This window comes from Erythrolamprus reginae, chromosome 2, assembly GCF_031021105.1.
Source record: "Erythrolamprus reginae isolate rEryReg1 chromosome 2, rEryReg1.hap1, whole genome shotgun sequence".
Classification (NCBI taxonomy): domain Eukaryota; kingdom Metazoa; phylum Chordata; class Lepidosauria; order Squamata; family Dipsadidae; genus Erythrolamprus; species Erythrolamprus reginae.
This window is the reverse complement of record NC_091951.1, coordinates 303,735,139-303,762,953: the sequence shown is the minus strand read 5'-3', so window position 1 is coordinate 303,762,953 and position 27,815 is coordinate 303,735,139. Positions and strand designations below refer to the sequence as shown.

Below are 27,815 nucleotides of genomic sequence, written 5' to 3'. Positions count from 1 at the left end.
CCGTGGCTCTGAGTACTAGCAGAATCCAGCACAATTATGCTACTGCACTTGGTGCACTAGCGCGAAATTTTGCTATCTGCCCAGGTGCAGTAGCATAAATCCACTGGACTCTGCTAGCACTCAGAGAAACAGGGGCGATTACACGTCATCATTCCACCTTAGCAGCCCACTTCTGCTGAGTTGTACTATTTTTATCTTGCCCTTACTATATTTGTGGCAAGCAAACAGTACTTCTGCCTTTTATTTTCTCTCCAACACCTCGAGTTTGGTTGGGCTGAAAAACAGAGACTAGTCCAAAGTTACCCAACCAGCTTTCATGCTTAAGGAAGCACTAGAATTCTTGTCTCCTGGTTTCTAGGCCTGCACCTTCACCACTACACCCATATGGTGTAAATGTATATGATGGATCGTTATTCTACTATGCATGAAAATTCATATTGGTGTGTCAGAAGAAATCCAACATCTTTGGTTCAACAATCTTTATTTAGACCTTCATAATGTCTAAGTTTGAGTTTCAAAGATTCTTCAATAAGGAAATAGACCAAGAAAAATACATAGAAAAAAAATCAAAACAATCTGTTCTTACTCATATAAAAAAACACACTGTAAGAATTTTTGAAACTTGATAGCTTATTCTCTTCTGTATCAGTTGGCGTTCTGGCTTTTTATAATGGATACTTTGTGAAATGAATTTGTTTTTTAAAAAATCATGTTTTCTGTTTCTCTTGCGATTATCCAATGAACATTTAATAGAAAAATAATTTATAAATAGATGTTTTCTCAGTTTAATGCCACTCCTCTAAATAAGTAAAACATCCCCATGTATGCTTTATACTAGAGCGCCATCTACCTGTTTTTAGAATATGCATTCCCCCCATCTTTTTAATTTTTCTTGCATAATTTTATTTCCATGAGAATTTGAAGACTGGATTTATTTAAATATTCTTTTAAAAGACGGAATTCATGCTTTACCATCTCACACAATTATTTGCATATAGATTTACCAAAACTTCTTCCTTTGGTAGGCTTGGTTTAATTTTTAAGCAACCTGATTTTTAAGTAATTAAAAATTCTACCAAATATAAAAATATAGCTGAGGTTAATCACCCATTGGCTTCTAAAGCTAGGAATACACCTATTAAATAATTGTTCTTTAAGAATGGCATTTGATTTCTAGTCTTTGCAAGAACATACATCAATTAACTCAAATAATGAAGCAAAGAATTGGTTGTTTTAAATGCTAATTCGGGTTTAAGAGTCAAATGGAATGAAGGAACAAGTATTAAACGCCTTGCTTTTATTTCTTAGTTGTAAATCTGAGTTTTATTCATTCTCAAGAATGTCTCCAGCATTTAGGCAAATGCTGCCTAAATTATCCAAAGAAAGTCTTCACTCATCAAAAATAAAAGCTGTTTTGAATGTGTCTAATAAATAAAAGCTAATAAAGCTTTTCTCCCAATAAAATTGTGCTAAGTATAGGCTTCTTTTTTTTATTTGCCTCTGTAGGACAATTCAAATAGGGCAGAATTTTCCCATGTGCATGTTTATGTCCTCAATAAAATACAGGACTTTATTCTTACATCATAAATAAAAAATATGCATAAACCTGCATGTTTATACATTAAACTTTAGAAAACTTACATCTCCCACAGGAGAGAAAAAACAGAACCAAAAAAGGGGATGCCTGGCAGGAGATCTATTTTCTCACAATCAAGTGTTCCCTTAATTAAAGTCTCAGTAGCTGCATTATATAAAAACATAATGCCTCTTAAACTTATATTATGGAACTATACAGTGTTCTACCTTTAACAACTAGTTCTAGCTTCTCCTTTGTTATTCCGAACCTTTGGGTGAGATCTCCATCATATGAATTTCAGTTTTTCTGTGTAGGTAATGCTTGACTTAACAATCATCCATTTAATGATGGTTAAAATAGGCAAGTGATTGTTGACCTATCTTCAAAATTAGGACCACTACATTGCCACCATAATGATGTGATTAAAATTCAGGCATTTGCCAAACCAGATTACATTTACCACCGATAGCAGCACCCTATGGTTACCTAATCATGATTAATGATCTTCCCAACTGGCTTTTAACAAGAAATGTTAATTGAAGGAATCTGGATCCGCATAAATGTGATTTGCTTCAGGATCATTTCTGGCCCAACTGTCATCATATGTCAAGGACCAACCTGTATGTATCTCATGCAACTACACTATTTCTTTAAACATGACCAAGCATTTTTCTCTGTTGGGCATAGGAGGAGAAATCAAAAGGTGCTGTCTCATCAAAACCTAGGAAGGAGGAAAAGAAATCCAAAACACCGAAGAAGGTAAAAGATTGTTTATGGTAACAATTCTGCCTAGTGAGATTTGTTCCACTTTTGTCTCTTGCATGAGCTGGAGAATTTCTGAAGCATCTTATGTGCAATTTTTATGTTTATTCTCTTATCGTCTATTGTTCTTTAGAAAGCCTTTTAAAAATCTCATTTCATTACTATCACCTACTACTAGAATTCATGAACCTGTTGTCGTGCTCTGGTTGAGCAAGGCGAAACTTTGGGGATACAAAGAGTGACTATAATCAATTGAAACTATACCCTGGTCTGAGAACATTATTTCTAAATTTCACGCAGAAGCTAATGATCCTCTTGAGATTTTATGAACCTGCGTACATTGTTTGCTTAAATTCGTAGGCATATTTAATAATAGCTCCTACCTTAGTTTCTTAAACATGTAAATGATAACCTTTTTGCTGTTTTAGATGTGTGTATTGAGGCTGGTAGGGATCAAATCTGGAGTGACTTAGATTGGAGTGTTGCCTTGGCTAACAACCACTGGAATTGCTAGTCACTAAGTGATGTGGTCATGAATCATGCTTAATGACCATATCACTTAGCAATAAAAAATTCATCCCAATGGTTATTAAGTCAAGGATATTCTATGTGGCAAAAAAAATGCATATATCATTCGGTGCTACTGCTCTGATCAAATGTTGAATCTCTAGATACATGAAAGTACCAATTAATTTTAAATGGGATGCATTTAAGGTTTCAGCTTTTTATCCCAGTCTGTTTTCTTTATAATTTTGTGTATTTAAAATTAACCCCCCCCCCAAGTCTTTATTATTATTATAATGACCATTATTATTATTGTAATGACCTGGCTAACACATCATATGGTTTGACAGAACTTCACTGAACATGCTAAGCCAAAACCAGCCCCCCAAGACATAATTCATAACAGAATATATGAATTCAGTGTTTACTACATGGATGCAATAACTAATGTCATGATTCTTTTTTTCTCTCTCTGTTAAGGCAAAGGAGCAATCTTCTACTGCAAAATCTGAAAAACAAAAAAAAAGTTAGATGTAACCAGGTAAGGCAGTCCTAAGTTGTCTATCATATATAACATGCATGTGATTCAGAATGAATTAACATTTAGAAAATCTGTAGTTATAAATCCTGATATCAGGATAGGTTTTTCACAATTTCAGAGATTAGTTTGATTCATAGCACCCATTCTGATGTCCTAAAAAGTCTCTTCTGACATGGAGCCTTCTTTGTAAGATGTCCTCTTACATCTTTCCCACTAGGGATCCTTTGCTGCACACTTGAAATAACAGATGGATAATCTACACGATGCATCAGTCCCTTTTTGCAGTCCCTGGGGGCCTCTCCTGAAAATATCAGCACCAAAATACAGAGGCATATTTTTTCTTTTTTCTTACAAATACGTAAAGTCAGATCATTCATAAAAGAAATAAACTGGCTCTCTCTGGTGATAATAGATCACTGCCATAATCCTTGAAGTTGGAATAAATCATTTTAAAAACCATATTCTCCCTGTGACTGTTGTTGGCTGACCCTGAGCTATTTTTTTTTCTACAGACCTCTAGTTAATTTTGAAGCACACTACAAAAGATAAGTTCAGAACTACAGTAAAACTTATTCCCAGCCACTTGGGAAGAATGAAAGACAGAGTGTGCTCACTGTCACCATCCAGCCTTTGCCTATATCCCATCTGGCTTATTTTTTAAAAATCACCTTTGATTTTTAATTTTTTTTTTAAAAAAAGCCTGCTAACCTTTTTAATAAAACACTAGTTTTTACTCTTGTGAGTAAAGCAAATTTGATTAAACAAGGAAATTATGTTCAGTAAGAGAATTCTATTTATATGAAACATCATAGATGCAATGTTATGTTCATACATCCTGGCTTTTTGTATCAAGTCACAAAGTTGAGATGAATAGCTCTATATATTATTGGTTAGTTTAAGTTTAAATCAACCCTCTTTATCCTGCTAATCTGGATATTTTAGTTTTTTGTTTTAAAATTCCTGCCTCAGCTGTTGAATGTTATGACACACTTCCTTTTAAGAATAGAATATATTTTTTATCTTTTCAGAATGTTTATCACCAGTGTGAAAATTCTTTATTTTGATGGACAGCTGCATTTGAACAAAAGCAGTTTTGCAAAAAAGATAGCATCTTGGACATTTTATGGTATTGGGCTATGTTGGCATGCAAAGCATTTATTTTGCTATTTTCAAAGATGAACTCACATTTTTCTAGTCAGTTATTGTCATTTTCTTAAGTTTTGAGAAGAAAAGAATGCTTTATATTTGTAAGAAAGATATTTCTTATGGATTTGATAGGAGTAAAATATGCAAAATTTTGCACATAATCTACCCACAGTGCCTGTAAATCTAAGCAAATCTATCCTAGTTTGTTATAAAAAGAAATGCTTTAACCATGAATTTGGTTGCCTTCTTACTTGGGACAATTGCCTATGAGTATTTTTGCGAGAGAATATTTAGGGGAAGATGAGTAAATAATTGCAAAGTTTTCAAAATTGGAGCAGAGTAGAAGCTTCTACGTTGCACTCTCGTCTTATCAAATAATGAACAGGGCCATCCTCTAAAACTTGCATTGTATGCTACAACTGTCATTGGCTTCTTGGAAAGGATATAGTACTACATCAAAACTTATAGAGAAAAGTAACAGGTACTTTTCCCTCCAAAACTGTTCTATACTATCTGCTTTATTCTGAATAATACGTAACATAAACTGAATACCTAAGATGGCATAGAACCCATCCATGGAATTGAGAACATGCAAAGAATTCTTGTCTTAGTGCAGTGTTTTTCAAATTTAGCAATGTTTGAGATGTGTGCCTTTCAATTCCTTAAATTCCCCAGCCAGCTATTTTGAGATTTGAAGTCCACACATCTTAAAGAGTTTCGGAATAATTCTTAATCAGATTTCAGTGCTTTCCTTTCTTTAAGTATTCCTTGCAGGGTATGTGAGAGATGGATATAGTTCCAGATTCAGGTGTGCTTTGAGATATCTCTACCCGTTTGCATGTTAAAATGATCATACGCTCTTAGGCAGCTAGCTCTATAAACTAAACCAACATTAGTTGCTCCAGGAATCTTAGCTGTGTGATTTCCTTTTCACCTGCATGGAAATTAAAAGAAAGAGCCTGGTGTTTTCCACCACAACATTTACTTTTTTTCAAATGGATTAAATAAAAGATTTCCTTGTGGATTACATCTTTCATACTGAAGACAATGAGACTGTCCTTAATTACTTGTATTGTCAATACTGAACTGTACTTGACATATTAATGTGGCACACTAATAAACATTTTATGTATTACTTTATATTTGTTATTTTGTATTTTGTTGCAACCTGAATGCTATTGAAAATACCTTAAATATGCTTTGTTATATTCCTATTCCTATTACCTAATCCTTGGGCATATACATTTCACAGTCTAGTCTAACCTTGCTTTTATGTACTGTTGTGGATTGTGCCACTAGGAATTGTATCTAAATTATTGAAATTTGACGCTACTCAACTATAAATGATCAAATTTAAAATAGCATAACTTATTTTTGGGGGGGGGGGGTAATAGTTTGCCATTTTATTTCACTGAGAATACTAATATTTCAGCATATTTTAACAATGCAGAGGTCTTTGGAAATTATACATTCCAAGCCAAAAATACACTTCTCAACTTTACTCCTAGAAATCAGGAATACTGTAGTTTATTATAACAGGGTTTTTGTGAAATCCATCAAAATGTTTAATAAAAGCCATTCACCACACAAATACTTGTAGATAAGTAGACAAATTAATGAGGAAAAAACAACATTATTGAAGGAATGGCATTCTTGAGATACACATACCTACTTCTATATTACTTTTGTACAGTGATCCCTCGAGTTTCGCGATCTCGAGCTTCGCGAAACGCTATATCGCGAGTTTTCTACCCGGAAGTAACACCACCATCTGCACGCATGCGTAGATGGTGGAGTTTGCATTACCGCCGGGCAGATCAGCTGCTAGGCGGCCAAAGGAACCTTCCCTGGGTCTTCCCGCCGGCATGGGGGGCTTCCTAGCACCCCCCCGAACCCCCAACCCGGGTTTGGGGGGGTGCTAGGAAGCCCCCCATGCCGGGGGAGACCTTTTAAAACACCCGTGCCGCTTCCCAGCTGAGTCCTGAAGCCAAGCGCAGAAGTTCGCCTTTGGCGCTTGGCTTCAGGACTCAGCTGGGAAGGGCGCGGCTGTTTGAAAAGGTGGCAGTCGGCCTGGGGGGCTTCCCAGTACCCCCCCCCAACCCTGTCTCCTGCCGCCGGTTTAGCCAGGAGAGGAGCGGCAAAGTGACTTGAAGGAATGGGAAACTCAAACCGCCCAGTTTCAGCTTTCCATTCCTCCACGTCACTTCGCCGCTCCTTCTGGCTGGTGGGGGGGGGGAGTTAGGAAGGTTCTACTTCTCCCCCCCAGCCAAAAACTCAAAGCCTGTCTCCTGCCACACAGTTTAGCCAGGAGAGCAGCGGCGAAGTGACTTGAAGGAATGGGAAACTCAAACCGCCCGGTTTCAGCTTTCCATTCCTCCACGTCACTTTGCCGGGGGAGTCTGGGAGGGAAGATGACGCGCCGGCAGCACAGGGGCGAGGGGTGGGAGGCAAAGCTCTGCGGGTACAGCCCCTTTCGGCCAAGCCTCCCCCCCCCCCGCCAAGCAGCCAGGGAAGCCGAGCCGGGCGTGGAACATCGGCGCGGGAGGCAGGAGACGATCGGGCGACCGGAGCAGCAGCGCCGCCGCCGCCACGCCCGGCTCGGCTTCCCTGGCTGCGTGGCCGGGGAGGCTCGGCTGAAAGTGGCTGGAGCCGCAGAGCTTTGCCTCCCCCCCCTCGCCCCTGTGCCGCCCGCGCGTCATCTTCCCTCCCAGACAAAAAGGCCGCCCTTCGGCTCTGCAGTTCCAGCCCCTTTCGGCCGAGCCCACCCGGCCAAGGAGCCAGGGAAGCCGAGCCGGGCGTGGCGGCGGCGGCGCTGCTGCTCCGGTCGCCCGATCGTGTCCTGCCTCCTGCGCCGATGTTCCACGCCCGGCTCGGCTTCCCTGGCTCCGTGGCCGGGGAGGCTTGGCTGAAAGTGGCTGGAGCCGCAGAGCTTTGCCTCCCCCCCCCCCTGTGCCGCCCGCGCGTCATCTTCCCTCCCAGACAAAAAGGCCACCCTTCGGCTCTGCAGTTCCAGCCCCTTTCGGCCGAGCCCACCCGGCCAAGGAGCCAGGGAAGCCGAGCCGGGCGTGGCGGCGGCGGCTTCCTTCGGGGGCAACGCCAGCAAGAGGGTCTTCGCCCTCTTGCTGGCGTGCGTGGGCGGTGGGGAAGACCCTCAGCTGCTAGGCGGCCCAAGGAATCTCCCATGGGTCTTCCCCACCGCCCACGCACGCCAGCAAGAGGGGGAAGACCCTCTTGCTGGCGTTGCCCCCGAAGGAAGCCGCCGCCACCACCGCTTCTTCTTCCTTGCGCCCCCGCTGCCTCTCCGCTCTCTTGGGTGGCGGAGCGAAGGAAAACAAGAAGACCCTCTTCTCCAACACGCCCGGAGGAAAGCGGGGGGAAGGGAGGAGAGAGAAGGAAGCCAGGCACGAAGAGTGTCCATGAGGGGGAAGAGACCCCCGCGCCGGGCAGGCCCACCGAAGCGGGAAGAGGGGGCGTGCGCCCGGGCCTGGCTAGAGCGCTTGATCTGCGGGCGCCTTAAAAGGGGGTGTGGACTCCTGGGAGGCCTTGGCGGTGGAAGGGGACACACTCGAAGCCTCAGCCGCCTGTCATAAGCGTCCTCTGAGGGAAAAAGAAAGAGTCCGAGCTTGCCGTCCGGAAACGTTGAAGCGCCCTCACAAGCAAGAGGGGGAAGACCCATGGAAGGTTGGAACTGCAGAGCCGAAGGGCGGCCTTTTTGTCTGGGAGGGAAGATGACGCGCGGGCGGCACAGGGGCGAGGGGGGGGGGAGGCAAAGCTCTGCGGCTCCAGCCACTTTCAGCCGAGCCTCCCCGGCCACGCAGCCAGGGAAGCCGAGCCGGGCGTGACGGCGGCGGCGCTGCTGCTCCGGTCGCCCGATCGTGTCCTGCCTCCTGCGCCGATGTTCCACGCCCGGCTCGGCTTCCCTGGCTCCGTGGCCGGGGAGGCTTGGCTGAAAGTGGCTGGAGCCGCAGAGCTTTGCCTCCCCCCCCCCTGTGCCGCCCGCGCGTCATCTTCCCTCCCAGACAAAAAGGCCACCCTTCGGCTCTGCAGTTCCAGCCCCTTTCGGCCGAGCCCACCCGGCCAAGGAGCCAGGGAAGCCGAGCCGGGCGTGGCGGCGGCGGCTTCCTTCGGGGGCAACGCCAGCAAGAGGGTCTTCGCCCTCTTGCTGGCGTGCGTGGGCGGTGGGGAAGACCCTCAGCTGCTAGGCGGCCCAAGGAATCTCCCATGGGTCTTCCCCACCGCCCACGCACGCCAGCAAGAGGGGGAAGACCCTCTTGCTGGCGTTGCCCCCGAAGGAAGCCGCCGCCACCACCGCTTCTTCTTCCTTGCGCCCCCGCTGCCTCTCCGCTCTCTTGGGTGGCGGAGCGAAGGAAAACAAAAAGTTTCCCTTTCTGCAGCTCCTGCCTCCCGCCCACCCAAGACAATAAGAGCGGAAGAAGACCCTCTTCTCCAACACGCCCGGAGGAAAGCGGGGGGAAGGGAGGAGAGAGAAGGAAGCCAGGCACGAAGAGTGTCCATGAGGGGGAAGAGACCCCCGCGCCGGGCAGGCCCACCGAAGCGGGAAGAGGGGCGTGCGCCCGGGCCTGGCTAGAGCGCTTGATCTGCGGGCGCCTTAAAAGGGGGTGTGGACTCCTGGGAGGCCTTGGCGGTGGAAGGGGACACACTCGAAGCCTCAGCCGCCTGTCATAAGCGTCCTCTGAGGGAAAAAGAAAGAGTCCGAGCTTGCCGTCCGGAAACGTTGAAGCGCCCTCACAAGCAAGAGGGGGAAGACCCATGGAAGGTTCCTTGGGCCGCCTAGCAGCTGATCTGCTCGGCAGCGCAGGCTGCTGCTGCGCTGCCGAGCAGATCAGCTGCTAGGCGGCCCAAGGAACCTTTCATGGGTCTTCCCCTCTTGCTGGCGAGGTGAGCGGGCGGGCAGCGGACAAGTGGCGGGCAGCGGGCGGGCGGTGCGGAAGTAAAAACACCATGGAAAAGTGGCACGCATGCGCAGATGGTGTTTTTACTTCCGCACCGCTATATCACGAAATTTCGATTATCGCAAGGGGTCCTGGAACGGAACCCTCGCGATAATCGAGGGACTACTGTACTATTATTCTAAAAATAAAGCGTAACAACATGCAAAATACAATACACCCAATTAAGTGAATAATTAAGCTTGTTGAAAGTGATCATTTGGGCCTTCCTAGGCAAATCGATATTTCACCATCACTCTGCGGGCTGCACTGGCTGTCAATTAGTTTCCGGATACAATTCAAAGTATTGGTAATGATCTACAAAGCCCTACATGGCATCGGGCCAGATTACCTCCGAGACCGCCTTCTGTCGCATGAATTCCAGTGCCTGGTTAGCTCCCACAGAGTCGGCCTCCTCAGGGTCCCATCAACCAGACAATGTTATTTGGCGGGGCCCAGGGGAAGAGCCTTCTCTGTGGGAGGCCCGACCCTCTGGAATTAGCTCCCCCGGAGATTCACACTGCCCCCACCCTCCTTGCCTTCTGAAAAAGTTTAAAGACTTATATATACCGCCAGGCCTGGGCCATTAGATCCTAGCCCTCTGACCAATGAGTGTCTTAGTGTATTTATGGAGTGAATGGTGATGAATGTTTGTTTTTTAATTATATTGGAGTTTTTAAGTTCTTTTAGTCATATTATTTGGATTTTTTGAGATGTACACTGTTTTGTACTTTTGATATATTGTGAGCCACTCGGAGTGCTCAGAGAGGGGCGGCATACAAATCCAATGAATGAATGAATGAATGAATGAATGAATGAATGAATGAATGAATGAATGAATAGAGTTTTGAGATGATACAAAATGATTTTCCTCCCCCAATCTCCTTGTAATTGTACTAGAACAGACAAGAGAAAAACAGTTACCTTTCACTTATACACTATTTTAATATTTAAGGTTTATAGTTGCCCTGAGTACCAAACTAATTCTCTTACACTCATTTTTACATTCAGTTGCTGTTTAATTCTAGCTTCTGGAATCTGTAGTTATTTTAAAGTATTGGTTACTTTAAAATAATGACATTACAGGTAGTCCTCGACTTACAACCATTCATTTAGTGTGAATAATAGAACTGACCATTTTTCATACTTATGACCCTTGCAGCATCCCCATGGTCACATGATTAAAATTTGGATGCTTGGCATATTTATATTTATGACAGTTGCAGTATCCCAGAGTTATGTAATCACACTTTGCCACCTTCTGACAAGCAAAGTCAATGGGAAAGCCAGATTAATTTAACAATCATGTTATTAAACTGCAATGATTCATTAGAATAAGAATTCTTTATTGGCCAAGTGTGTTTGGACACACAAGGAATTTTTCTTTGGTGCATATGTTCTCAGTATAGATTTTTTAAAAGATACATTTGTCAAGAATCATTTAACATTTAGCTATAGCAGGAAAGGTCATCATAAAATGGGGCAATACTCACTTAACAATTGTCTCACTTAGCAACAAAAATTTTGAGCTGAATTGTGGTCATAAGTCAAGGACTTCCTCTACAAGCCTGTTTGAAGCTGTCTATTGAGTGATTGTTATAAAAAATACTTATGTAGGTCGTTGCAATTATAGTTGTAAAAACTTTTCTTGCCTTTAATTTGTTTTCCACAAGCCTTAACTTAGCCCAAGTTGAATAATTTTAAATATATTAAGGAACAATCTTGTTGCAGAGATTTTTATCAGTTTCTAGACAGGATGTATAGTTTTGAGAACTTACTTCTGTCAATTCTGAATCATTAATTCACATAGTTTCATACTTTGCTATTAATTTTTAACCATGTCTTGATTTTTTCAAGGTTCTTATCCATCCACTGGATATTTTCCTCAATTGTTTCTATTGCTTGTTGAACAGCACGGAGCTCTGAAGTTTCTTTGCCCATTGAGCTGAAATAGTTTTTTACCTATTGAGGAAATACAGAGAGAAACATAACTGAATCTTGCAGGATTCCTACCAAAGTAGCAACAGAAAGCTAGTTTTCTCAAGATAGACTTTTACTGAGTACAATATGCCATGGGATGGCATTCAAAACTATTCAGTCATGCTTATCTCTCCTTTCTCACTATGCCTTCTGTGAGAAAGGAGTTGAAAATAAAAATATATACAGTGATCCCTCGATTTTCGCGATCTCGATCTTCGCGAAACGCTATATTGCGATTTTTCAAAAAATATTAATTAAAAATATTTTCCCACCCGATGATGTCACTCTCTTCCTTTCTCATCTTTCTTTCTCTCTCTCTTTCTCTATCTTGCTTCTTCCTCTCTCACACTCTCTTCCTCCCTCTCTCATCTCTTTCTTTCCTTCTCTTTCTTTCTCTATCTCTCCCCCTCTTGTTCTCGAGCGGCCGGCGGCCGGGCGAGCGGCGGGAGGGCAGCAGCAAGGAGCCGAAGATCGGGGTTTCCCCTTTGCGTGGGCGGCGGGGAAGACCCAGGGAAGGTTCCTTCGGCCGCCCAGCAGCTGATCTGCTCCGCAGCGCCGCAGCAGCGAGGAGCCGAAGATCGGGGTTTCCCCTTTGCGTGGGCGGCGGGGAAACCCTGATCTTCGGCTCCTCGCTGCGGCGCTGCAGAGCAGATCAGCTGCTGGGCGGCCGAAGGAACCTTCCCTGGGTCTTCCCCGCCACCCACGCAAACTCCACCATCTGTGCATGCACGGCCATGGAAAAAAGGGCACGCATGCGCAGATGGTGTTTTTACTTCCGCACCACTACATCGCGAAAAATCGATTATTGCGAGGGGTCTTGGAACGGAACCCTCGCGATAATCGAGGGATCACTGTATTCCAGTTGACAAGAGGAGGAAGAGCCAGGTTAGTAACACTTTCTTAAGAGATATAGATCATTCCATGCTATCATTCCATAGCTAGAGGTATAACAAGCAGGAAGAGGGAGATTGTGATCCCGCTGTATAGAGCGCTGGTGAGACCACATTTGGAATACTGTGTTCAGTTCTGGAGACCTCACCTACAAAAAGATATTGACAAAATTGAACAGGTCCAAAGACGGGCTAAAAAAATGGTAGAAGGTCTTAAACATAAGATGACAACTACTGTACAGTATATAATAAATGTTCATTTTTTTTGTTCAGCAATAAATATGAATTCTTCTGCATTGAAAAAAAATAAGACATCCCCTGAAAATAAGACGTAGCACATCTTTGGGAGCAAAAATTAATATATGACGCTGTCTTATTTTCAGGGAAACAGGGTAGTTTGAAAGCACAATCATACGTATCTTTACATACACAAACACAAAACGAAACATTATTATATATTGTTACCAATTTGATTCTCTCTATATAAAAATGGTTTCGATTGATTTAAGATTAAAAAAAATATAGTGTCACAGTTACTTATATAGACTGTCAAAGATATATTTACCTCAGCAAGCTGCTCCTTTGTGGAATACTGATTTGTTACGCCAGTAATCATGTGTGCAAGTGAGTGTGAGCCAAGGTCAAATCTACAAGAAAAACAAATAAAACCAACAGAAAACATCAACAACCAGTTTTGTAGGCTTCATCAAAACAAAATAAAGTGCAAGAACATGAATGTCATATGTTGTGGTTAGCTCTGGCCCAGCTCCTGCCCCAAGGACTGTGGATGTGGGGGAGACATCCACTTGCTGCAGGCCTGTTTTGCCTCCGGTGGAATCTGATGATGAAGGCTCCTCTGACCAAGGAGACATGAGTGACAGGGAGGAGGAGAGTGTGGCGGACAGCTCAGGAGATCAATTATCTAGCTCCTCCTTGAATTCAGAACAAGAGTTAATGATACAGCCACGCATGCGGAGAGCGATGCATAGGCAACAACAACTGAGAGATTATTATCAAAGAAAATGAGGCCACCTGTGGTTGGGTGGGGCTGTGGTAATTAGTGAGGCTGCTATAAAGAGCAGCCTGTGGGTTTGGCCATTGTGGAGGATTATCTGATCATTGTGTTTCGTGACTGCTTTACTGACTTTGACCTTTTGTGTGCTGATTTTCCCCCGCTTTGAAACTAAACCAGAGCAAAGTGTGTTTCACTTTGTGAAAGAAGAAGGACTGTGAATTGCCTCACAGCTGCAAGCTAAGTATCACAGAACTGATAAGGGACTTGTACAAATTACCAGTTTGTTTGGAGACCAGTGCTCTTTGCTATACCAAAAGAGGGCTTAGTTGATGTGAATTTTCATTATAAAGAACATTGTTTTGAATTTTCAAACGTGTGTGTGTCTAAAATTTGTACCTGTGAATTTTTGGGAGGAGTGTACCAGAGAGCCCGATAGAACAGTCATACATACTTTTTTACAAGTTTCTGCCAGTTTTCTTTTAAAAACTTCCAAGCTAATTGATATCCATAAGGATTCCTTCCAACACTCAAAACTATAGAAGGAAGTTCTTGAGTCTTTATTATGTCACCTTGCAATGCTTGATCCATTAGCCTAAAAAAGGACACGATCAAATGTTTCCATTAAACATGGATACATGCAGAAATTTAAGAAAATTATATCCCTTATTGAAGTGAGCAAGGAGTACAATACAAATAATCCAGCTTTTTAAATTTGTTCTCTCAATGATTCACTGAAGTCCTCGATTTACAACCGCTAGTGACTGTTTGAAGTTAAAACAACACTGAGCAAAGTGACCATTTTTCACACTTAAGAGTGTTGCCACATCTCCATGTTTACATGATCAAAATTCAGATGCTTGGCAACTGGTTTTTACTTGTGATGGTTGCAGTGCCCTGGAGTCGTGTGATCAGCTTTGGTGGCCTGTCAAGCACAGCCAATGGGGAAGCCAGAGTCACTTAAAAACTGGGTTACTGATAACAACTGCAGTGATTAACTTAACTGTAACATGAAAGGTTGCAAGATGGGGCAAAACTCAACAACTGACTTGTTTAGCAACAAAATTTTGGGCTCAATTGTGGATATAAGTCGAGGACTACCTGTTCAGAAACATCAAACAAACAAACAACAACAACAGAGTTGGAAGGAACCCTGGAGGTCTTCTAGTCCAACCCCCTGATTAGGCAGGAAACCCTACACTACTTCAGACAGATGGTTATCCAACATCTGCTTAAAAACTTCCAGTGTTGGGGTATTCACAACTTCTGGAGGCAAGCTGTTCCACTGATCAACCGTTCTGACTGTCAGGAAATTTCTCTTTAGTTCTAAGTTACTTCTCTCTCCTTGTTTAGTTTCCACCCATTGCTTCTTGTTCTACCCTCAGGTGCTTTGGAGAATAGGTTGACTCCTTCTTCTTTGTGGCAACCCCTGAGATACTGGAACACTGCTATGTCCCCTGGTCCTTCTTTTCATTAAACTAGCCATGCCCAGTTCCTGAAACCATTCTTCATACGTTTTAGCCTCCCATCCTCTAATCCTCTTTGTCGCTCTTCTCTGCACTTTTTCTAGAGTGTCAATATCTTTTTGCATCGTGGCGACCAAAATTAGCAACAGAAACATCAGTAACGGATGAGTTGATTATAAGATGGTTGAGTTAACAAAAATAGCTAAATTGACTTGTTTGATTAAAGAGGGAACTCCAACTACTTTTTTTAAAAGACTGGAAACCCCGTATAGACTTTTTGCTAATAATGAACAGTTGATATTTGTTTGCGGGAAGAAAGAAAGAACTACATATAATTTGGGAGGGTAAAAATAGTAATTGCTAGGTTTATAACTTCTGCAAAGAAGATTTTAGTCATTTTAGACATCCTTTTCTTGCTTTTTATTTATTCATTTTTTGCCCTTTTATAATATTTTTCTGTTCTATATTTCCATAGTTTTTAAAATCTTTGTAAAACCTTTTAATAAAAATATTCACAAAAAAGCTAATTATAACTGTGGAATAGCTTTTTAATGAAATAAAATTCTATGACAAAATATAACTAAATATTAAACAAGGCAAAAAATAACGATGAAGAAAATATAGTCAGGGACAAAAGTTTAAAAGTTCTTGTTCAGCTGTTTCATACTTTATAATACTTAATATAAAGTATTAAAAAATTGTCAATTCTTCCTTGTTCCATCCTAGCTTGAGTTGCCTACTGATCCTGAAGGAATAATAATATGGGGGAATTGAGACCCTCTTCCCCCTAGGCCTTTACAATTCTATGCATGGTATGTATGTATGTATGTTTGGGGTTTTTTTTTATATTAATGGGCTTTTAATTATTTCTAACATCAGACTACTATTGTACACTGCTTCATTGTTGCTGTTAGCCGCCCTGAGTCTCCGGAGAGAAGCGGCATACAAATCCAATCAATAAATTAAATAAAAAAATAAATTAAATAAAAAAATAAATAAATAAATAAAAATAAATAAAAATAAATAAAATAATAAATAAATAAACTAAATAAATAAATAAATAAATAAATTAAATAAATTAAATGAATAAATTAAACAAACAAACAAACAAATATAAAACTGCATTTCTGTCTAGCACGTTAAGAACATGTGCAATTAATATATAAACAATTATAATTTGATTATAATTATTGTTCACCAGAAGCAGTTATTGCATAACTATTAAGTGAAAATGTAATAAATGGGTATTGAGAGAACTTTAATGTTAACACTGTATATGAACTAGTTCCTTTGAAGTTAAAATCACCCATGTTACTTGAAGAATGCTTACCACTGAAGCTTTTCTTTGTTATGGCTCAGAGACAGTGTAACTTCAATCTGATCCTTTTCAGTATCGAATTCAGGTAACTGATACTTGCTGAAAAGGAAATCCCAGTTTTCATCTGTTTGTATTCCAACAGCATATACTGCCATCTTAATGTTATTCGGCAATCTGTAACAAATTGTGGTTCATATTATTTTGTGAGAAAAAAATATTACATTACGGCTATTTATTTCATTCAGTTTGCAAAGTATATCCCCCACCAAGCAGGATTACAAGATTCCTGAATGGCTTCTTCTTGAAGACAGAAGGATATTGTTTAAGCACCCTTAAAAAGTGAAATACGTACTTCAGAGTTCCATCGGAGTCTTTCCACTTGGTGAAGTACTCTTGTGCCTTGTCTACACATGGTTTGTATTTACGTACACATGCAAAAATAAGTAGGGAGCTTCGAAGCATTTGCTCAGACACGGTACCTTCATCATCCCAAGACTGTTTGTCAATCATATTTTTAAACAGATTTACTATGTATGCCTAGAGTGATTTGTGAAATAATAAAATAAGGTTGTAATAAATGTAAATCAATTATTTAAAGCAGCAACTAACAATCTTGTTATTCAATCAAAAGTCATATTGCTTGTATCTTTCATAAAGCATAAACAGAAAGCTGGACAGGATGTATACTTTCTATGGTTTAAGGAACAATTTTCTTTAATAAGAAATAGATATAGAAATTATTTCATATATGTGAACTTATTTATAATATCTTACAGAGCTCAAACGGAGGTGGGGAATCCCAATAGGGAATTCCATGGGCGGAGCTTTGACGTCAAGAAGACGTCCTTCCTGGAGTCCACATTTCGGCAGGCCAGGAAGGATGTCTCCGTGACGTCAAAGCTCCGTCCATGGAATTCCCTATTGGGATTCCCCACCTCCGTTTGAGCCTCCCGACCGTCCGACAGCTCCACGGCTCTTCTGCAAAGGTGACAGCCAGGCGGCGGCTCTTCTCGGCGGCCTCCCAAACCTGAACGCCGAACCCAAACTTTTGCCGAACTTCCGGATTCGGCATTCGGGAGAACGCCGAGAACACCCCCGGCTGTTTCAAAAGGTGACAGCCAGGCGGCAGCGCTTCTCGGCGGCCTCCTGAACCCGAACTTTTGCCGAACTTCCAGGTTCGGCGTTCGTGGTGGCGGGTTCGTAAGGCAAAAAAAGTTCGTAAGAAGAGGCACAAAAATCCCGAACCCCAGGTTCGTATCTCGAAAAGTTCATAAGACGAGGGATTTGTATCACAAGGTACTACTGTAATTAGTTTAGTGCTGATGACAACTGGAAAATCTAAAGCCATCACCTGACTTGAAACCTCATTAGGTAACACTACACAAGCTTAGGTCATATTGTTACCACTGTAAGGATAAAATGGAGTTTCATAGGTAATCAGCTTTGAAATAGAGACATCTATACAATCAATCAATTCTGATGAAGAATGCTGATGATCAGTCCTGATTTTCGAATATTTTGCCAATATGTTAGTTTGTGTGTATATGCTTCTATGATTTACTACCATGATGGGCAAGCAGCACTATTGTCGTAGTAGAGAACTGCCAGCATTATTCAAAGAATGTATCTTGAATACTGCATCTTGGAATGTTTAAGTGTTAAAAAGAAACAAAATAAAATTCAGTTCATTTAGCATAGAGCAGTGATGCCGAAAGAGCGTGCGTGCATGAGTGCCCACACCCATAATTCAATGCCTGGGTTGGGTGAAAACAGCTTCTCCCATCCCCCGGAGGCCCTATGGAGGCCAGAAACGGTCTATTTCCCAACTTCTTGTGGGCCCAGTAGACTTGTGTTTCGCCCTCCCCAAAGGCTTTCCTGGAGCAGAGGGTAATGCAATTTCCCATCCCTTTAGAGGCTCTCTGGAAGCCAAAAACGCCCTCCCAGAGACTCTGTGTGAGCCAAAAATCCACACATACACGTTGGAGCTGACCTAGGACAACAGCTTGCGTGTCAGCAAATATGGCTCCATGTGCCTCCATGCCATAGGTTCACCATCAGTGGCATAGAATATATATATACTGATGTACTGATTATTTAAAAAATCTACGTAAGTGTTCAGTTTTATTCTCCCTTAACTATTTCTTATTTTACCTTTAATTGTTGTTCTGTGTCATTTAAATTTGTCTTCTCCAGCAGTTTATACAACGGGACTAGCTCATTCAGTCCTTGATATACAGGAGTGATTGCAGATTCATGTTTTAAGTATAATGTTAAATCAAGAGCTTTTTCAATTGACAGTTTTCCAGCACTGAGGAAATAAAAAAGTGTTTTTTAAAAAAGGTATTTTTGAAGAGCCTGAATCATCTTCCCTAAATTTTTTCTAATTAATAATGTATATTAACCAAATACATTTAAGTTTTTTCTTTTTACTATTCTTGAGATAAATTTGCAGGCATATTTTAAAAAATAGGTACCTTTTGGTAATGATATATTTGTCTAAAAAAGCAAACTGATGCTCTGTTCTAGGAAACCTAGCAATATGCTAGTATTGACAACCGATACACTATAGCAGAGGAGTCAAACTCAAGGCTCGCAGGCCGAAGGCCCCCTGCAGAGTGCTTAAATCTGACATGCAGGGCCACTCTGGAAATATCAAAAAATATTTCAAATATTACTTAACAACTAAGGCAAGAAAAGTCATAAAAGGGGTTGAAACCCACTTAGCAAATGTCTCACTTAACAACATCAATTTTGGGCTCAATTGTGGTCCTAAATTGAGGAGTACCTATATAGCTCTGTGGCCTTCAACACACTTTCAGCTCAGTTTCCAACTATAGTCGCAGGCTTTTTATATGGCCTTGGATTATCTTTAAATCCTTTGGCACAATCCTCAAACTAGGGAAATCAGAACAGTACAAGGTGCATAACCTATCTGTTGTGTTTGGGACTGGGCCAGCCGTTGCTCCCACAGATGGGACAGACGCGGCACAAAGTGAATGCGAAAGCCTGGCTGACAGCCAGGAAGACGTGGCAGACAGCCAGGAGGACGAGGCCACTGGTACGCAGGATTCAGCAGACAGCCCAGGGGATTTGGCATGCAGTCCCTCAGACAGTCTTTCGTCTCTGGGTTCTTCTGCAGATCAATATATTGATCTGCATAGCTGAAGAGCTATGCAAAGAAGGGATCGCTTTAAGGAGTATTACAAGTCATTTTAGGAGCACCTGGGCTGGGTGTGGTTCTTATACTGAGGGCTGGGTGTGATTTCCTTAATGAGGGCTAAAGGGATAAAAGGGAACAAAGGCCAAGGCAAACTGTGGCTGTTTATCTGTGTTATTTTGTGGTTCCTGCTCTGAAGTTTCTGTTCCGTGCCGTTGGAGTTTTCAACCCAGCTTTTTCAGACAAGTGGGAGGTGAAAACTCTGGGACTTGCTGTCTGTTCCAAAGATTGCTCCAAAGACTCCTGAAACGTCTTTGCTCATTCCAGGTTGTCTTTGTTTGTTTTCTCCTGTGTTTTTGTACGCGGCTGAAGTAAGCCTTGCACTATCATTGTTTTCGGACACTAAGAACTGTTTTTGAGTAACCCTTTTTTGTTGATCTAATACAAGTTTGCTGATTAGCAGAGCACGTGTGTGTTTGATTTCTTTTCCTTGGACTGTTACGCATTGCCTGAGCCCAGTCAGGCAGAACACTATCTGACATTTTTAATTGTATTTCTCAATATACAGGAGTTATTTCCTTTCTTAGCTCACATGCCCTACCTTTGGATACATTCAGATATTCTGTATAACTTCAAACAGTCTCTTCTGCACAAATGTGGAATATGCTTGTTTCTCAGGGAAAGACCCATCTTTCTTTTAAATAAGTTAAATGAGGTGCTTCTTACAGCAGGAATCCATGCTTGCTTGCTTTTTATTTCCTTCCTTGCCACAGTCCCTCAAATATTAGGTATGTGCAAATATTTTAACTCTTACCTCACCAGCTGGAATGCATTGTTAATGAGGCTTGCTCGATCATTGCTGCTTATTGCTTCATGATTGTCTTTTAACAGGCGAATTAGAGAATCCCAGCCATGATCTCCATAATGCACAATATAATAACCATTCATTCCTACATTAAATTTGATCCACTCCACTTCTTCTGGGAGGACTATCTCATCTAAAATCAAAATATATCACAATTCACAGTAACTCCTGATTTATTTACATTCATCACACCATTTAAAATAAGGATTTTTGCCACATATTTTTTCGAAAGCATAACTTCAAGATGCCTCATGGATATGCACCTGATTTTTAATGACTGAAAAGATATCATAATCCTAACATTCATTATTCCATCAAATTTTGAACTCTTCCAAAAATATATTAATGTATTAATAACTGATTAAAATATATATTTAAAACCAAAAAGGCCCAAATTATAGAAAAAAATATATAGATATGCGGAACTAGATGAGATGACTAGAGATATTAAGGGAACAAAGGAAAATGAATCAACTAAAATATGGGAGAATTGGCATAAATGGATTCAAAAACGATAGTTGACAGAAGAACTGCAAGCCTCAGATTACATTTGTATTGAATTAATTGACTATCTCACCATATGGTTTATCATGCAAGATGTGTACAGTGATCCCCCGATCGTTGCGAGGGTTCCATTCCAGGACCCCCCGCAACGAGCGGGTTTTCGCGAAGTAGCGCTGCGGAAGTAAAAACACCATCTGCGCATGTGCAGATGGTGTTTTTACTTCCGCAGCGCTAGCAAGGAGCCGAAGATTGGGGGCGGCGCGGCTGTTTTAAAACGTCGCCGCTGACATGGGGGGCTCGCTAGCACCCCCCCTAACCCGGGTTGGGGGTTTGGGGGGGTGCTAGCGAGCCCCCCATGTCGGCGGCGACGTTTTAAAACACCCGCGCGGCTTTCCAATGAGTCCCAAAGACAAACGTCAAACTTCCACGTTTGTCTTCGGGACTCATTGGAAAGCCGCGCGGGTGTTTTAAAACGTCGCCGCCGACATGGGGGGCTCGCTAGCACCCCCCCGAACCCCCAACCTGGGTTTGGGGGGGTGCTAGCGAGCCCCCCATGTCGGCGGCGACGTTTTAAAACACCCGCGCGCCTTCCCAACTGAGCCCTCAAGCCAAACGAACCCGGGTGGCCGGGCGAGCAGCGAGCGAACGGCGGGTGGCCGGGCGAAGGGCGGGCGAGTGGCGAACGGCGGGCGAGCGGGTGCTGGGGAGGGCTTCTCGCTCTCCCGCCAGCAAGAGGGGGAGCGAACGGCGTGGGCAGGCTGCGGACAAGCCGTTCGCTCGGGCCGCTTCCCAGCTGAGTACTCAGCTGGGAAGCGGCCCGAGCGAAGCGGCAGCAGCGAGGAGTTTGCGTGGGCGGTGGGGAAACTCCTCGCTGATGCCCGCCAAGAGGGGGAAGACCTAGGGAAGCCGCCCAGCAGCTGATCTGCCCGGCGCCATCTACGCATGCGTGCCCATAGAAAAAAAAAGGGCACGCATGCGCAGATGGTGTTCTGACTTCCGGGTTCAAAAATCGCAAATTAGCCTGTTCGCAATGGTCGGAGACGCAATAACCGGGGGATCACTGTATATGTTAAAAATCTCTTTTCTTTTCTCTTCTCTGCTTTCCTTTTATCACTGACACATATTAACTGATACTTATGTAAGCTCCCTGTTTTCCCATTATTTTTTCTACCCATGTGCTATAAAACTAAAAATGATTATGAATGTATACTAAAAATGGGCAATGATCTGTAAATAGATGTATTTCTATATGTAATAAAAACAAAAATAAAACATTTTTAAAACAGAAATATATATTTAAAAGAATTGTGCAAAATGCTTTGTGAACAAAAAGAAAAAGAGAAAAAAGAAGAAAAACCATCTCGCAATCTCAGTTGCCATTCCAGTCTCTATCGCAAGTCAGAATGGTACATTTTAGGGTTGGATCAACTTAAACATGTTTTGACTATAAAATATTTTGCATACCCATTGTTTAATGTTTGAAATCTTAAGTAGATCTACACAATTTGTGTTAAACTTACTTGTTTTGCTGGTTAACAAGAACCTCTGAATGTCATTACATTTATTGGTAATATATGTCAATGGAATGTGCCACAGACTCCTAAAAATAAAATCAACACCATAATTTTTGAAACAGAATGAATTATTTTTAAATAGATAAAATATTTTTTTTTTTAAAAAGAAACCTGATTTGTATCACTGAGGGATAGAGATTGTAAACATTAACCTGGGAAACAGTGTGACAATAAGGACATTTAGGAAGTTGAAAACAAGTTTATGTTCCTAAAAAGTGTTTAAGTGGTTGATTCAACCTTCCTGTCATGTTAATGGCAATTATTACTGTTTTAACCGCTATCTAATATCTACTCTAGAGTAAACCAAATGATTAATTTTCTGTAAGAAAGATACATATACATGAATTTGTCTACTTAGCTTCCTAAGAGCTAAAAACATCAAATCGATTCTTAGAGAGGAAGCAGATTCATCAAGTAGATTCCTGGAGAGAGGAAGCAAGGAGAATTTGACACTTCACAGCAGCAGTCAAACTTTTGCAAAAAGTATCTATTCCAACAAGACAAGGCACTTTTGCAAATTTTTTTCATCGGTTACTGTCATTCCTAAGCAATTATTGCAGGCTTGGATTTCAGCAGGGGCCAGAGCGGAGAGACAGAATTTATGTAAGCAGAATGGACTGCCTCTGGCAAGTGAGAAAGCCAAGTGTGGACCACGCACAAGTGTTGTGGCCCGGTCGCGTCCTGTGCAACTAGCAATGGATCCAGAGGACCCAGAAGCAGTGGTGGCAAAGTACAAGTGGCCTATGTTCCTGGGACTCAAGCTTGAGAGCGAAGAGGACGTTGTGTCAGAGACTGAAGAGCAACTAGGGGCTTCTGCATCTACTTAGATGAGTGATTTAGGAGAAGAGGAGCCTCTTCTTGATGCTAGGAGTCACAGGGCCTATAGGAGGCAAGAGGGGTTACCCAGGAGGAGGCTTACTTGTGAGTAGCACTGCTGGCTACTGGGCTATGCCCTCAGGCTATTTAAGGTTGAGTCATGCGACGCTTCAGTGCAGAGGACAACACCGTTTCGTTCCAGACTCTTGCTCCATCTATTATCTCTGGCTTGTGATTTTAAAAGAACCACATTCTTGTCTGCATTAATTATCTCTGGGCTTTCAGCCAACCTCTGTAAGTCTACGATAAGAAACTGTGCTACAGTAATAATTACTGTTGTGTTTACCTATTCTTGGAACTATGGCCAGCTGCTAAGATATTATTAGGGTCGTTGTGAAGACTCTATAGATTTTACTTTCTTTTAAAAGAGACTCAAAACTGCTAAGACTTTTATTAGTAGCAAACTTTTAATACTAAATCCTGTGGTGTGCATCTTATTTTGGGGGGCTTGACGCTGGAACAGAACACATAAGTATCTTTCCACACTGGGACTGAGAATCCTGCTTGCAAGGATGATTTTCAATGTCAAAATGACACTTTACAGGGTCACCTTTGCCTCACCTGGGTGAAGCACCCAACATGCCTTATCTTCAATTCAGTTTGCTTAACAACTGCAGGTGGATCAGAATTGCATTTGTTGAGCAAAGCAGTGAAATAGTGTCTTGTTTAATGAATGCTTCACTCAACAACCCAGATTCTAGTGCCAACAGTGGCCCTAAGTCAAGATGTATACATAGAATCAATATAAAATATAATCAGAAACAAGTCTCATTTGTTCATCATTACCCAGCTGATGAGGAAAAAGTAGGTTTTTTTGAATAATGTTCTTGTTGTAGATTGACATTTTTTCCTTTAATTGCAACTGTCACCAGAGGAAATCCTTTTTGGAGTGTCCAAGTATTCATCACTGCCTGCACATCATGGAGCACAGCTTTGGTCCAGTGCTACATGAAAGTTACAAAAACATGAACAAAAACATAGGCATATACATTGATAAAAAAGTAGGAGTCACAGAAATTAACAAAAAATACAAGTGTATTATATTTTAATCATTTGCAAAGTCATCAGTGTAATGTCCTTAACCGTGATATTTAGTGTTGGGCGAACCGAACCCACAAAGTTCAGGTTCGTATTGAACTTTGCGCGGTTCGGTATACCGAACCCGAACCTTTGCCGAACTTCCGAGTTCGGCGTTCAGGAGACAGCTGAGAAGTGCCTCGGCTGTTTCTGAGGGTGACAGCTGGGAGGCGGCGCTTCCCGGCGCTCTCCCGAACGCCAAACTCAGATGTTTGGCAAAAGTTCAGGTTTGGGCTCCGGAGAACGCCAGGAAGCACCCCCGCCCAGCTGTCACCTTCCGAAACAGCTGTGGAGGTGTCGGCCGGTCGGGAGTTGAAAAAGGAGGTGGGGAATCCCACGAGGGGATTCCAGAGCCGGAGCTTTGACATCACTGAGACGTCCTTCCTGGAGTGCCCGTTTCAGCCAGCCAGGAAGGACGTTTCAGTGACATCAAAGCTCCACCCCTGGAATCCCCTCATGGGATTCCCCACCTCCTTTTTTGCCTCCCGACCGGCTGACAGCTTCCCAGCTGTTCTGGGAAACGCCGCACAGCTGTCACCTTCAGAAACAGCCGGGGCGCTTCTCAGCGGTCTCCCGAATGCCGAACTCAAAAGTTCGGCAAAAGTTCAGGTTCAGGTGAGCGCCGGGAAGCACCCCGGCTGTTCCGGAAGGTGACAGCTGGGCGGTGGGGCTTCCCAGCGCTTCCCCGAGCGCCGAACTCAAAAGTTAGGCAAAAGCTCGGGTTCAGATGCTGAACCCGAACTTTTTTTAAAAATTCGGGTGCCGAACCCGAACTTCGTTGGGTTCGCCCAACACTAGTGATATTCTTTTTCAGCTTAAGGAAGCAATGTTTAATGATAATTTTTTATTCTTGTAACAATCAAGTAATATCTCTAATGAGTTCCAGAGTCTTCATTTTTATATCTGATTATCTATGTACCAAAGGAACAAAACATTTTTTGTAGCTATAAAGTTTAAACTATGTCCCAACTCAATTAATATAAGAAATTATTTGCTACATGGAGAACAAGCTAAACTTGTGTATTTTTGCCTTTTCTTTCCCTTCTATATCAACAAGGTAATGAAGCTTAGTAATTTATTATATTTTAATCAGCTGGTAATTTTTCAAATAAGTTGATGAACTTTTAAAAATTCAATTTGAACCATGCTTTATTTAAAATGTATTTTGGGAACAAAACCAGTACATTTAAAAACAACAACAACAACATATGTGGCCATGAAATAATCCTGTTTCTTTCATTGGAAATTTTAATTCATAGTAGAAGAGAACAAGAACAATATGTAACTGCAAAAAAAAAAATCATAACTCTCAGGGGATCCATAGCATTTGTTATGTTTTGCCTACACACCAAAAAATTATTTGTGAAAACAACCTGATAAAACTACAAGCTTTTTGAGAGAAAAGTTTATCATGAATACAATCCAAAACAAATATCTGTGATTCTTTTAAATATTTCAGAACATTCCATTTAGTATATAGATTGGTGGTGCTGCACTTAGGCACCACCTTTTTGTCAAAATGACTGTATGGTAGCAATCAGTTCTACCTACTTAGAACTTTGGTCTCCAAGTATGATATTATTCTACAATGTACCTTTATTTAGTGTTATGCAAAACAATTCAAATCCATGTTTGAACTAGAAAGATTCTGTTTTGAGTTGGAAACAACTGTTTTGACCTCAAAACAGAGTCACTTTCAGACTTTTTCAGAATAGTTGAAACAGTACTCAAGGGGTCCAGGAGACGAGACTTAAATACTCTATTTCAATTGCACATCTTACAAATGAAAATAATATATTGCAATTTCAGTGACGTAATATGAATTTCACTAGAGTTACTAAACAGTGAGATAGGTAGCAGATAGATAGATAGATGGATGGATGGATGGATGGATGGAGAGAGAGAGAGAGGAAGGAAGGAAGGAGGGAAGGAAGGAGGGAAGGAAGGGAAGGGAAACAGAAAAATAACTCACTGAATTTAAGACTTTCTCCTTGTTTCTGATACAAACTCCATTTTGTGAGTGACTCCCATCAGCATCTGGACAAACCTAACCAAAAAATAATGATTAAATATATTACACGATGAACATCAGTGCTGCTCAATAATATTTGAAAATTAGATATTTTGAGAGAAGAAATACTTCTCAAATACTTGCATCTGATAAGCTGTCCCACAGATCTTTGTTTTTTGTGTTCTGATAACTGAATCTTAACAAATACTTCGCAAGACCAGCTTGAAAAATTTCTGGACTGAGATAGTCCTGTAGCATATTGAGAATACAAGCTCCCTGTAAATATAATGAAATAATACAAAATATATCTAATTTTTTTCATGTTTAGGGATTTGGACTAATATCATGTCCACAGAGTCAGTGATAATGGTACTAAATCCTATTTTTTGTCTCTGCAGTTTGAAATTAGTAACTCTAAAATGTTTCTAATAAACATTATGATTTGTGGTTTTGATGATTAGAAAAAAATGAACAATGGTTGGGGGAAAGATCAAAAGCAACGTGAGAAAATATTATTTTACTGAAAGAGTAGATCCTTGGAACAAACTTTCAGCAGACGTGGTAGATAAATCCACAGTAACTGAATTTAAACACGCCTGGGATAAACATATATCCATCCTAAGATAAAATACAGAAAATAGTATAAGGGCAGACTAGATGGACCATGAGGTCTTTTTCTGCCGTCAGACTTCTATGTTTCTATGTTTCTATGGATAATAAAAACAAGGGAAGGGATGGGGTTGTTTGTCGCCATCATAAAGAAAGAGAAAATTTAGTAAATGTACTTATATTTGCTGCACAAAAGATCTTTTTTCTATCTTTTTTACTTTCAATTCTTCCAGCACTTTTGCTTTTATTTTTCCCCCTTTCCTTCTTCTGCACTTTATTAGTTTGCATTAGTTTTTGTGTTGTTATAACTTTTAATTTAAAAAATCATTAAAAATAGAGTATCATATAGTCTGACCATCTTTAACAATGAAAATGAAAATCACTTTCCGATATAAACATAGTACCCAGAATTATTAAACTTGGCCATTTTTTAAAATTTTACCTTATCATAGGAAACATCATCAAACATTTCTAGAATCTGAGCTGGATTTTCAACAGGAGTCGATATAGGATGTGAAGAATTTAAAGCATCTACTTCCATGGCATTAAAATATTTGTTTAAAAAATGATCTTCCTAAACAAAAGAAAAAGAAGGCTAGAATAGTTTTCTGAGATTTTGAGCTCATTTTAAAATGAGACATTGAGATAAACTTACATTTAATTATTTATACAGACTTAATACAGTGATACCTCCTCTTACAAACGCCTCATCATACAAACTTTTCGAGATACAAACCCGGGGTTTAAGATTTTTTTGCCTCTTCTTACAAACTTTTTCACCTTACAAACCCACCGCCGCCACTGGGATGCCCCGCCTCTGGACTTCCGTTGCCAGCGAAGCACCCATTTTTGCACTGCTGGAGTCCCCTGAGGCTCCCCTCCATGGGAAACCCCACCTCCGGACTTCCGTGGAGGTCTGGAGGTGGGGTTTCAAGGACTTTGGTGTTTTTGCAATGCTGCAATTTCACTGATGCTTCCTTCACTGGGAAACCCCACCT

General features: G+C 41.5%; 2 protein-coding genes across 12 annotated transcripts in view; one reads left to right on the top strand and one right to left on the bottom strand.

The window, feature by feature from the left end:
- The window catches only part of CAST (calpastatin), an 85,426-nt gene extending 79,757 nt beyond the window's left edge, over positions 1–5,669 (top strand). For 6 of the 9 annotated variants that reach the window (XM_070742995.1, XM_070742992.1, XM_070742997.1 and 3 more), the window contains 3 exons: positions 2,264–2,335; positions 3,323–3,383; positions 3,601–5,669. In XM_070742995.1, the coding sequence (XP_070599096.1) occupies positions 2,264–2,335; positions 3,323–3,373 (123 nt within the window). In that variant the 3' untranslated portion in view covers positions 3,374–3,383; positions 3,601–5,669. The remainder of the gene's footprint in view (positions 1–2,263; positions 2,336–3,322; positions 3,384–3,600) is intronic. The other 3 variants (XM_070742996.1, XM_070742993.1, XM_070743000.1) reach the window with 1 other exon arrangement.
- The window catches only part of ERAP1 (endoplasmic reticulum aminopeptidase 1), a 47,120-nt gene continuing 19,769 nt past the window's right edge, over positions 465–27,815 (bottom strand). For all 3 annotated transcript variants that reach the window (XM_070742989.1, XM_070742990.1, XM_070742991.1), the window contains exons 8-20: positions 27,260–27,391; positions 26,353–26,484; positions 26,170–26,244; positions 23,907–24,064; positions 22,191–22,270; positions 20,116–20,299; positions 18,296–18,452; positions 16,497–16,681; positions 16,157–16,318; positions 13,815–13,955; positions 12,914–12,995; positions 11,257–11,440; positions 465–3,350 (exon numbers count right to left, since the gene is read on the bottom strand). In XM_070742989.1, coding sequence (XP_070599090.1) covers positions 11,291–11,440; positions 12,914–12,995; positions 13,815–13,955; positions 16,157–16,318; positions 16,497–16,681; positions 18,296–18,452; positions 20,116–20,299; positions 22,191–22,270; positions 23,907–24,064; positions 26,170–26,244; positions 26,353–26,484; positions 27,260–27,391 — 1,638 coding nt within the window. In that variant the 3' untranslated portion in view covers positions 465–3,350; positions 11,257–11,290. The remainder of the gene's footprint in view (positions 3,351–11,256; positions 11,441–12,913; positions 12,996–13,814; positions 13,956–16,156; positions 16,319–16,496; positions 16,682–18,295; positions 18,453–20,115; positions 20,300–22,190; positions 22,271–23,906; positions 24,065–26,169; positions 26,245–26,352; positions 26,485–27,259; positions 27,392–27,815) is intronic.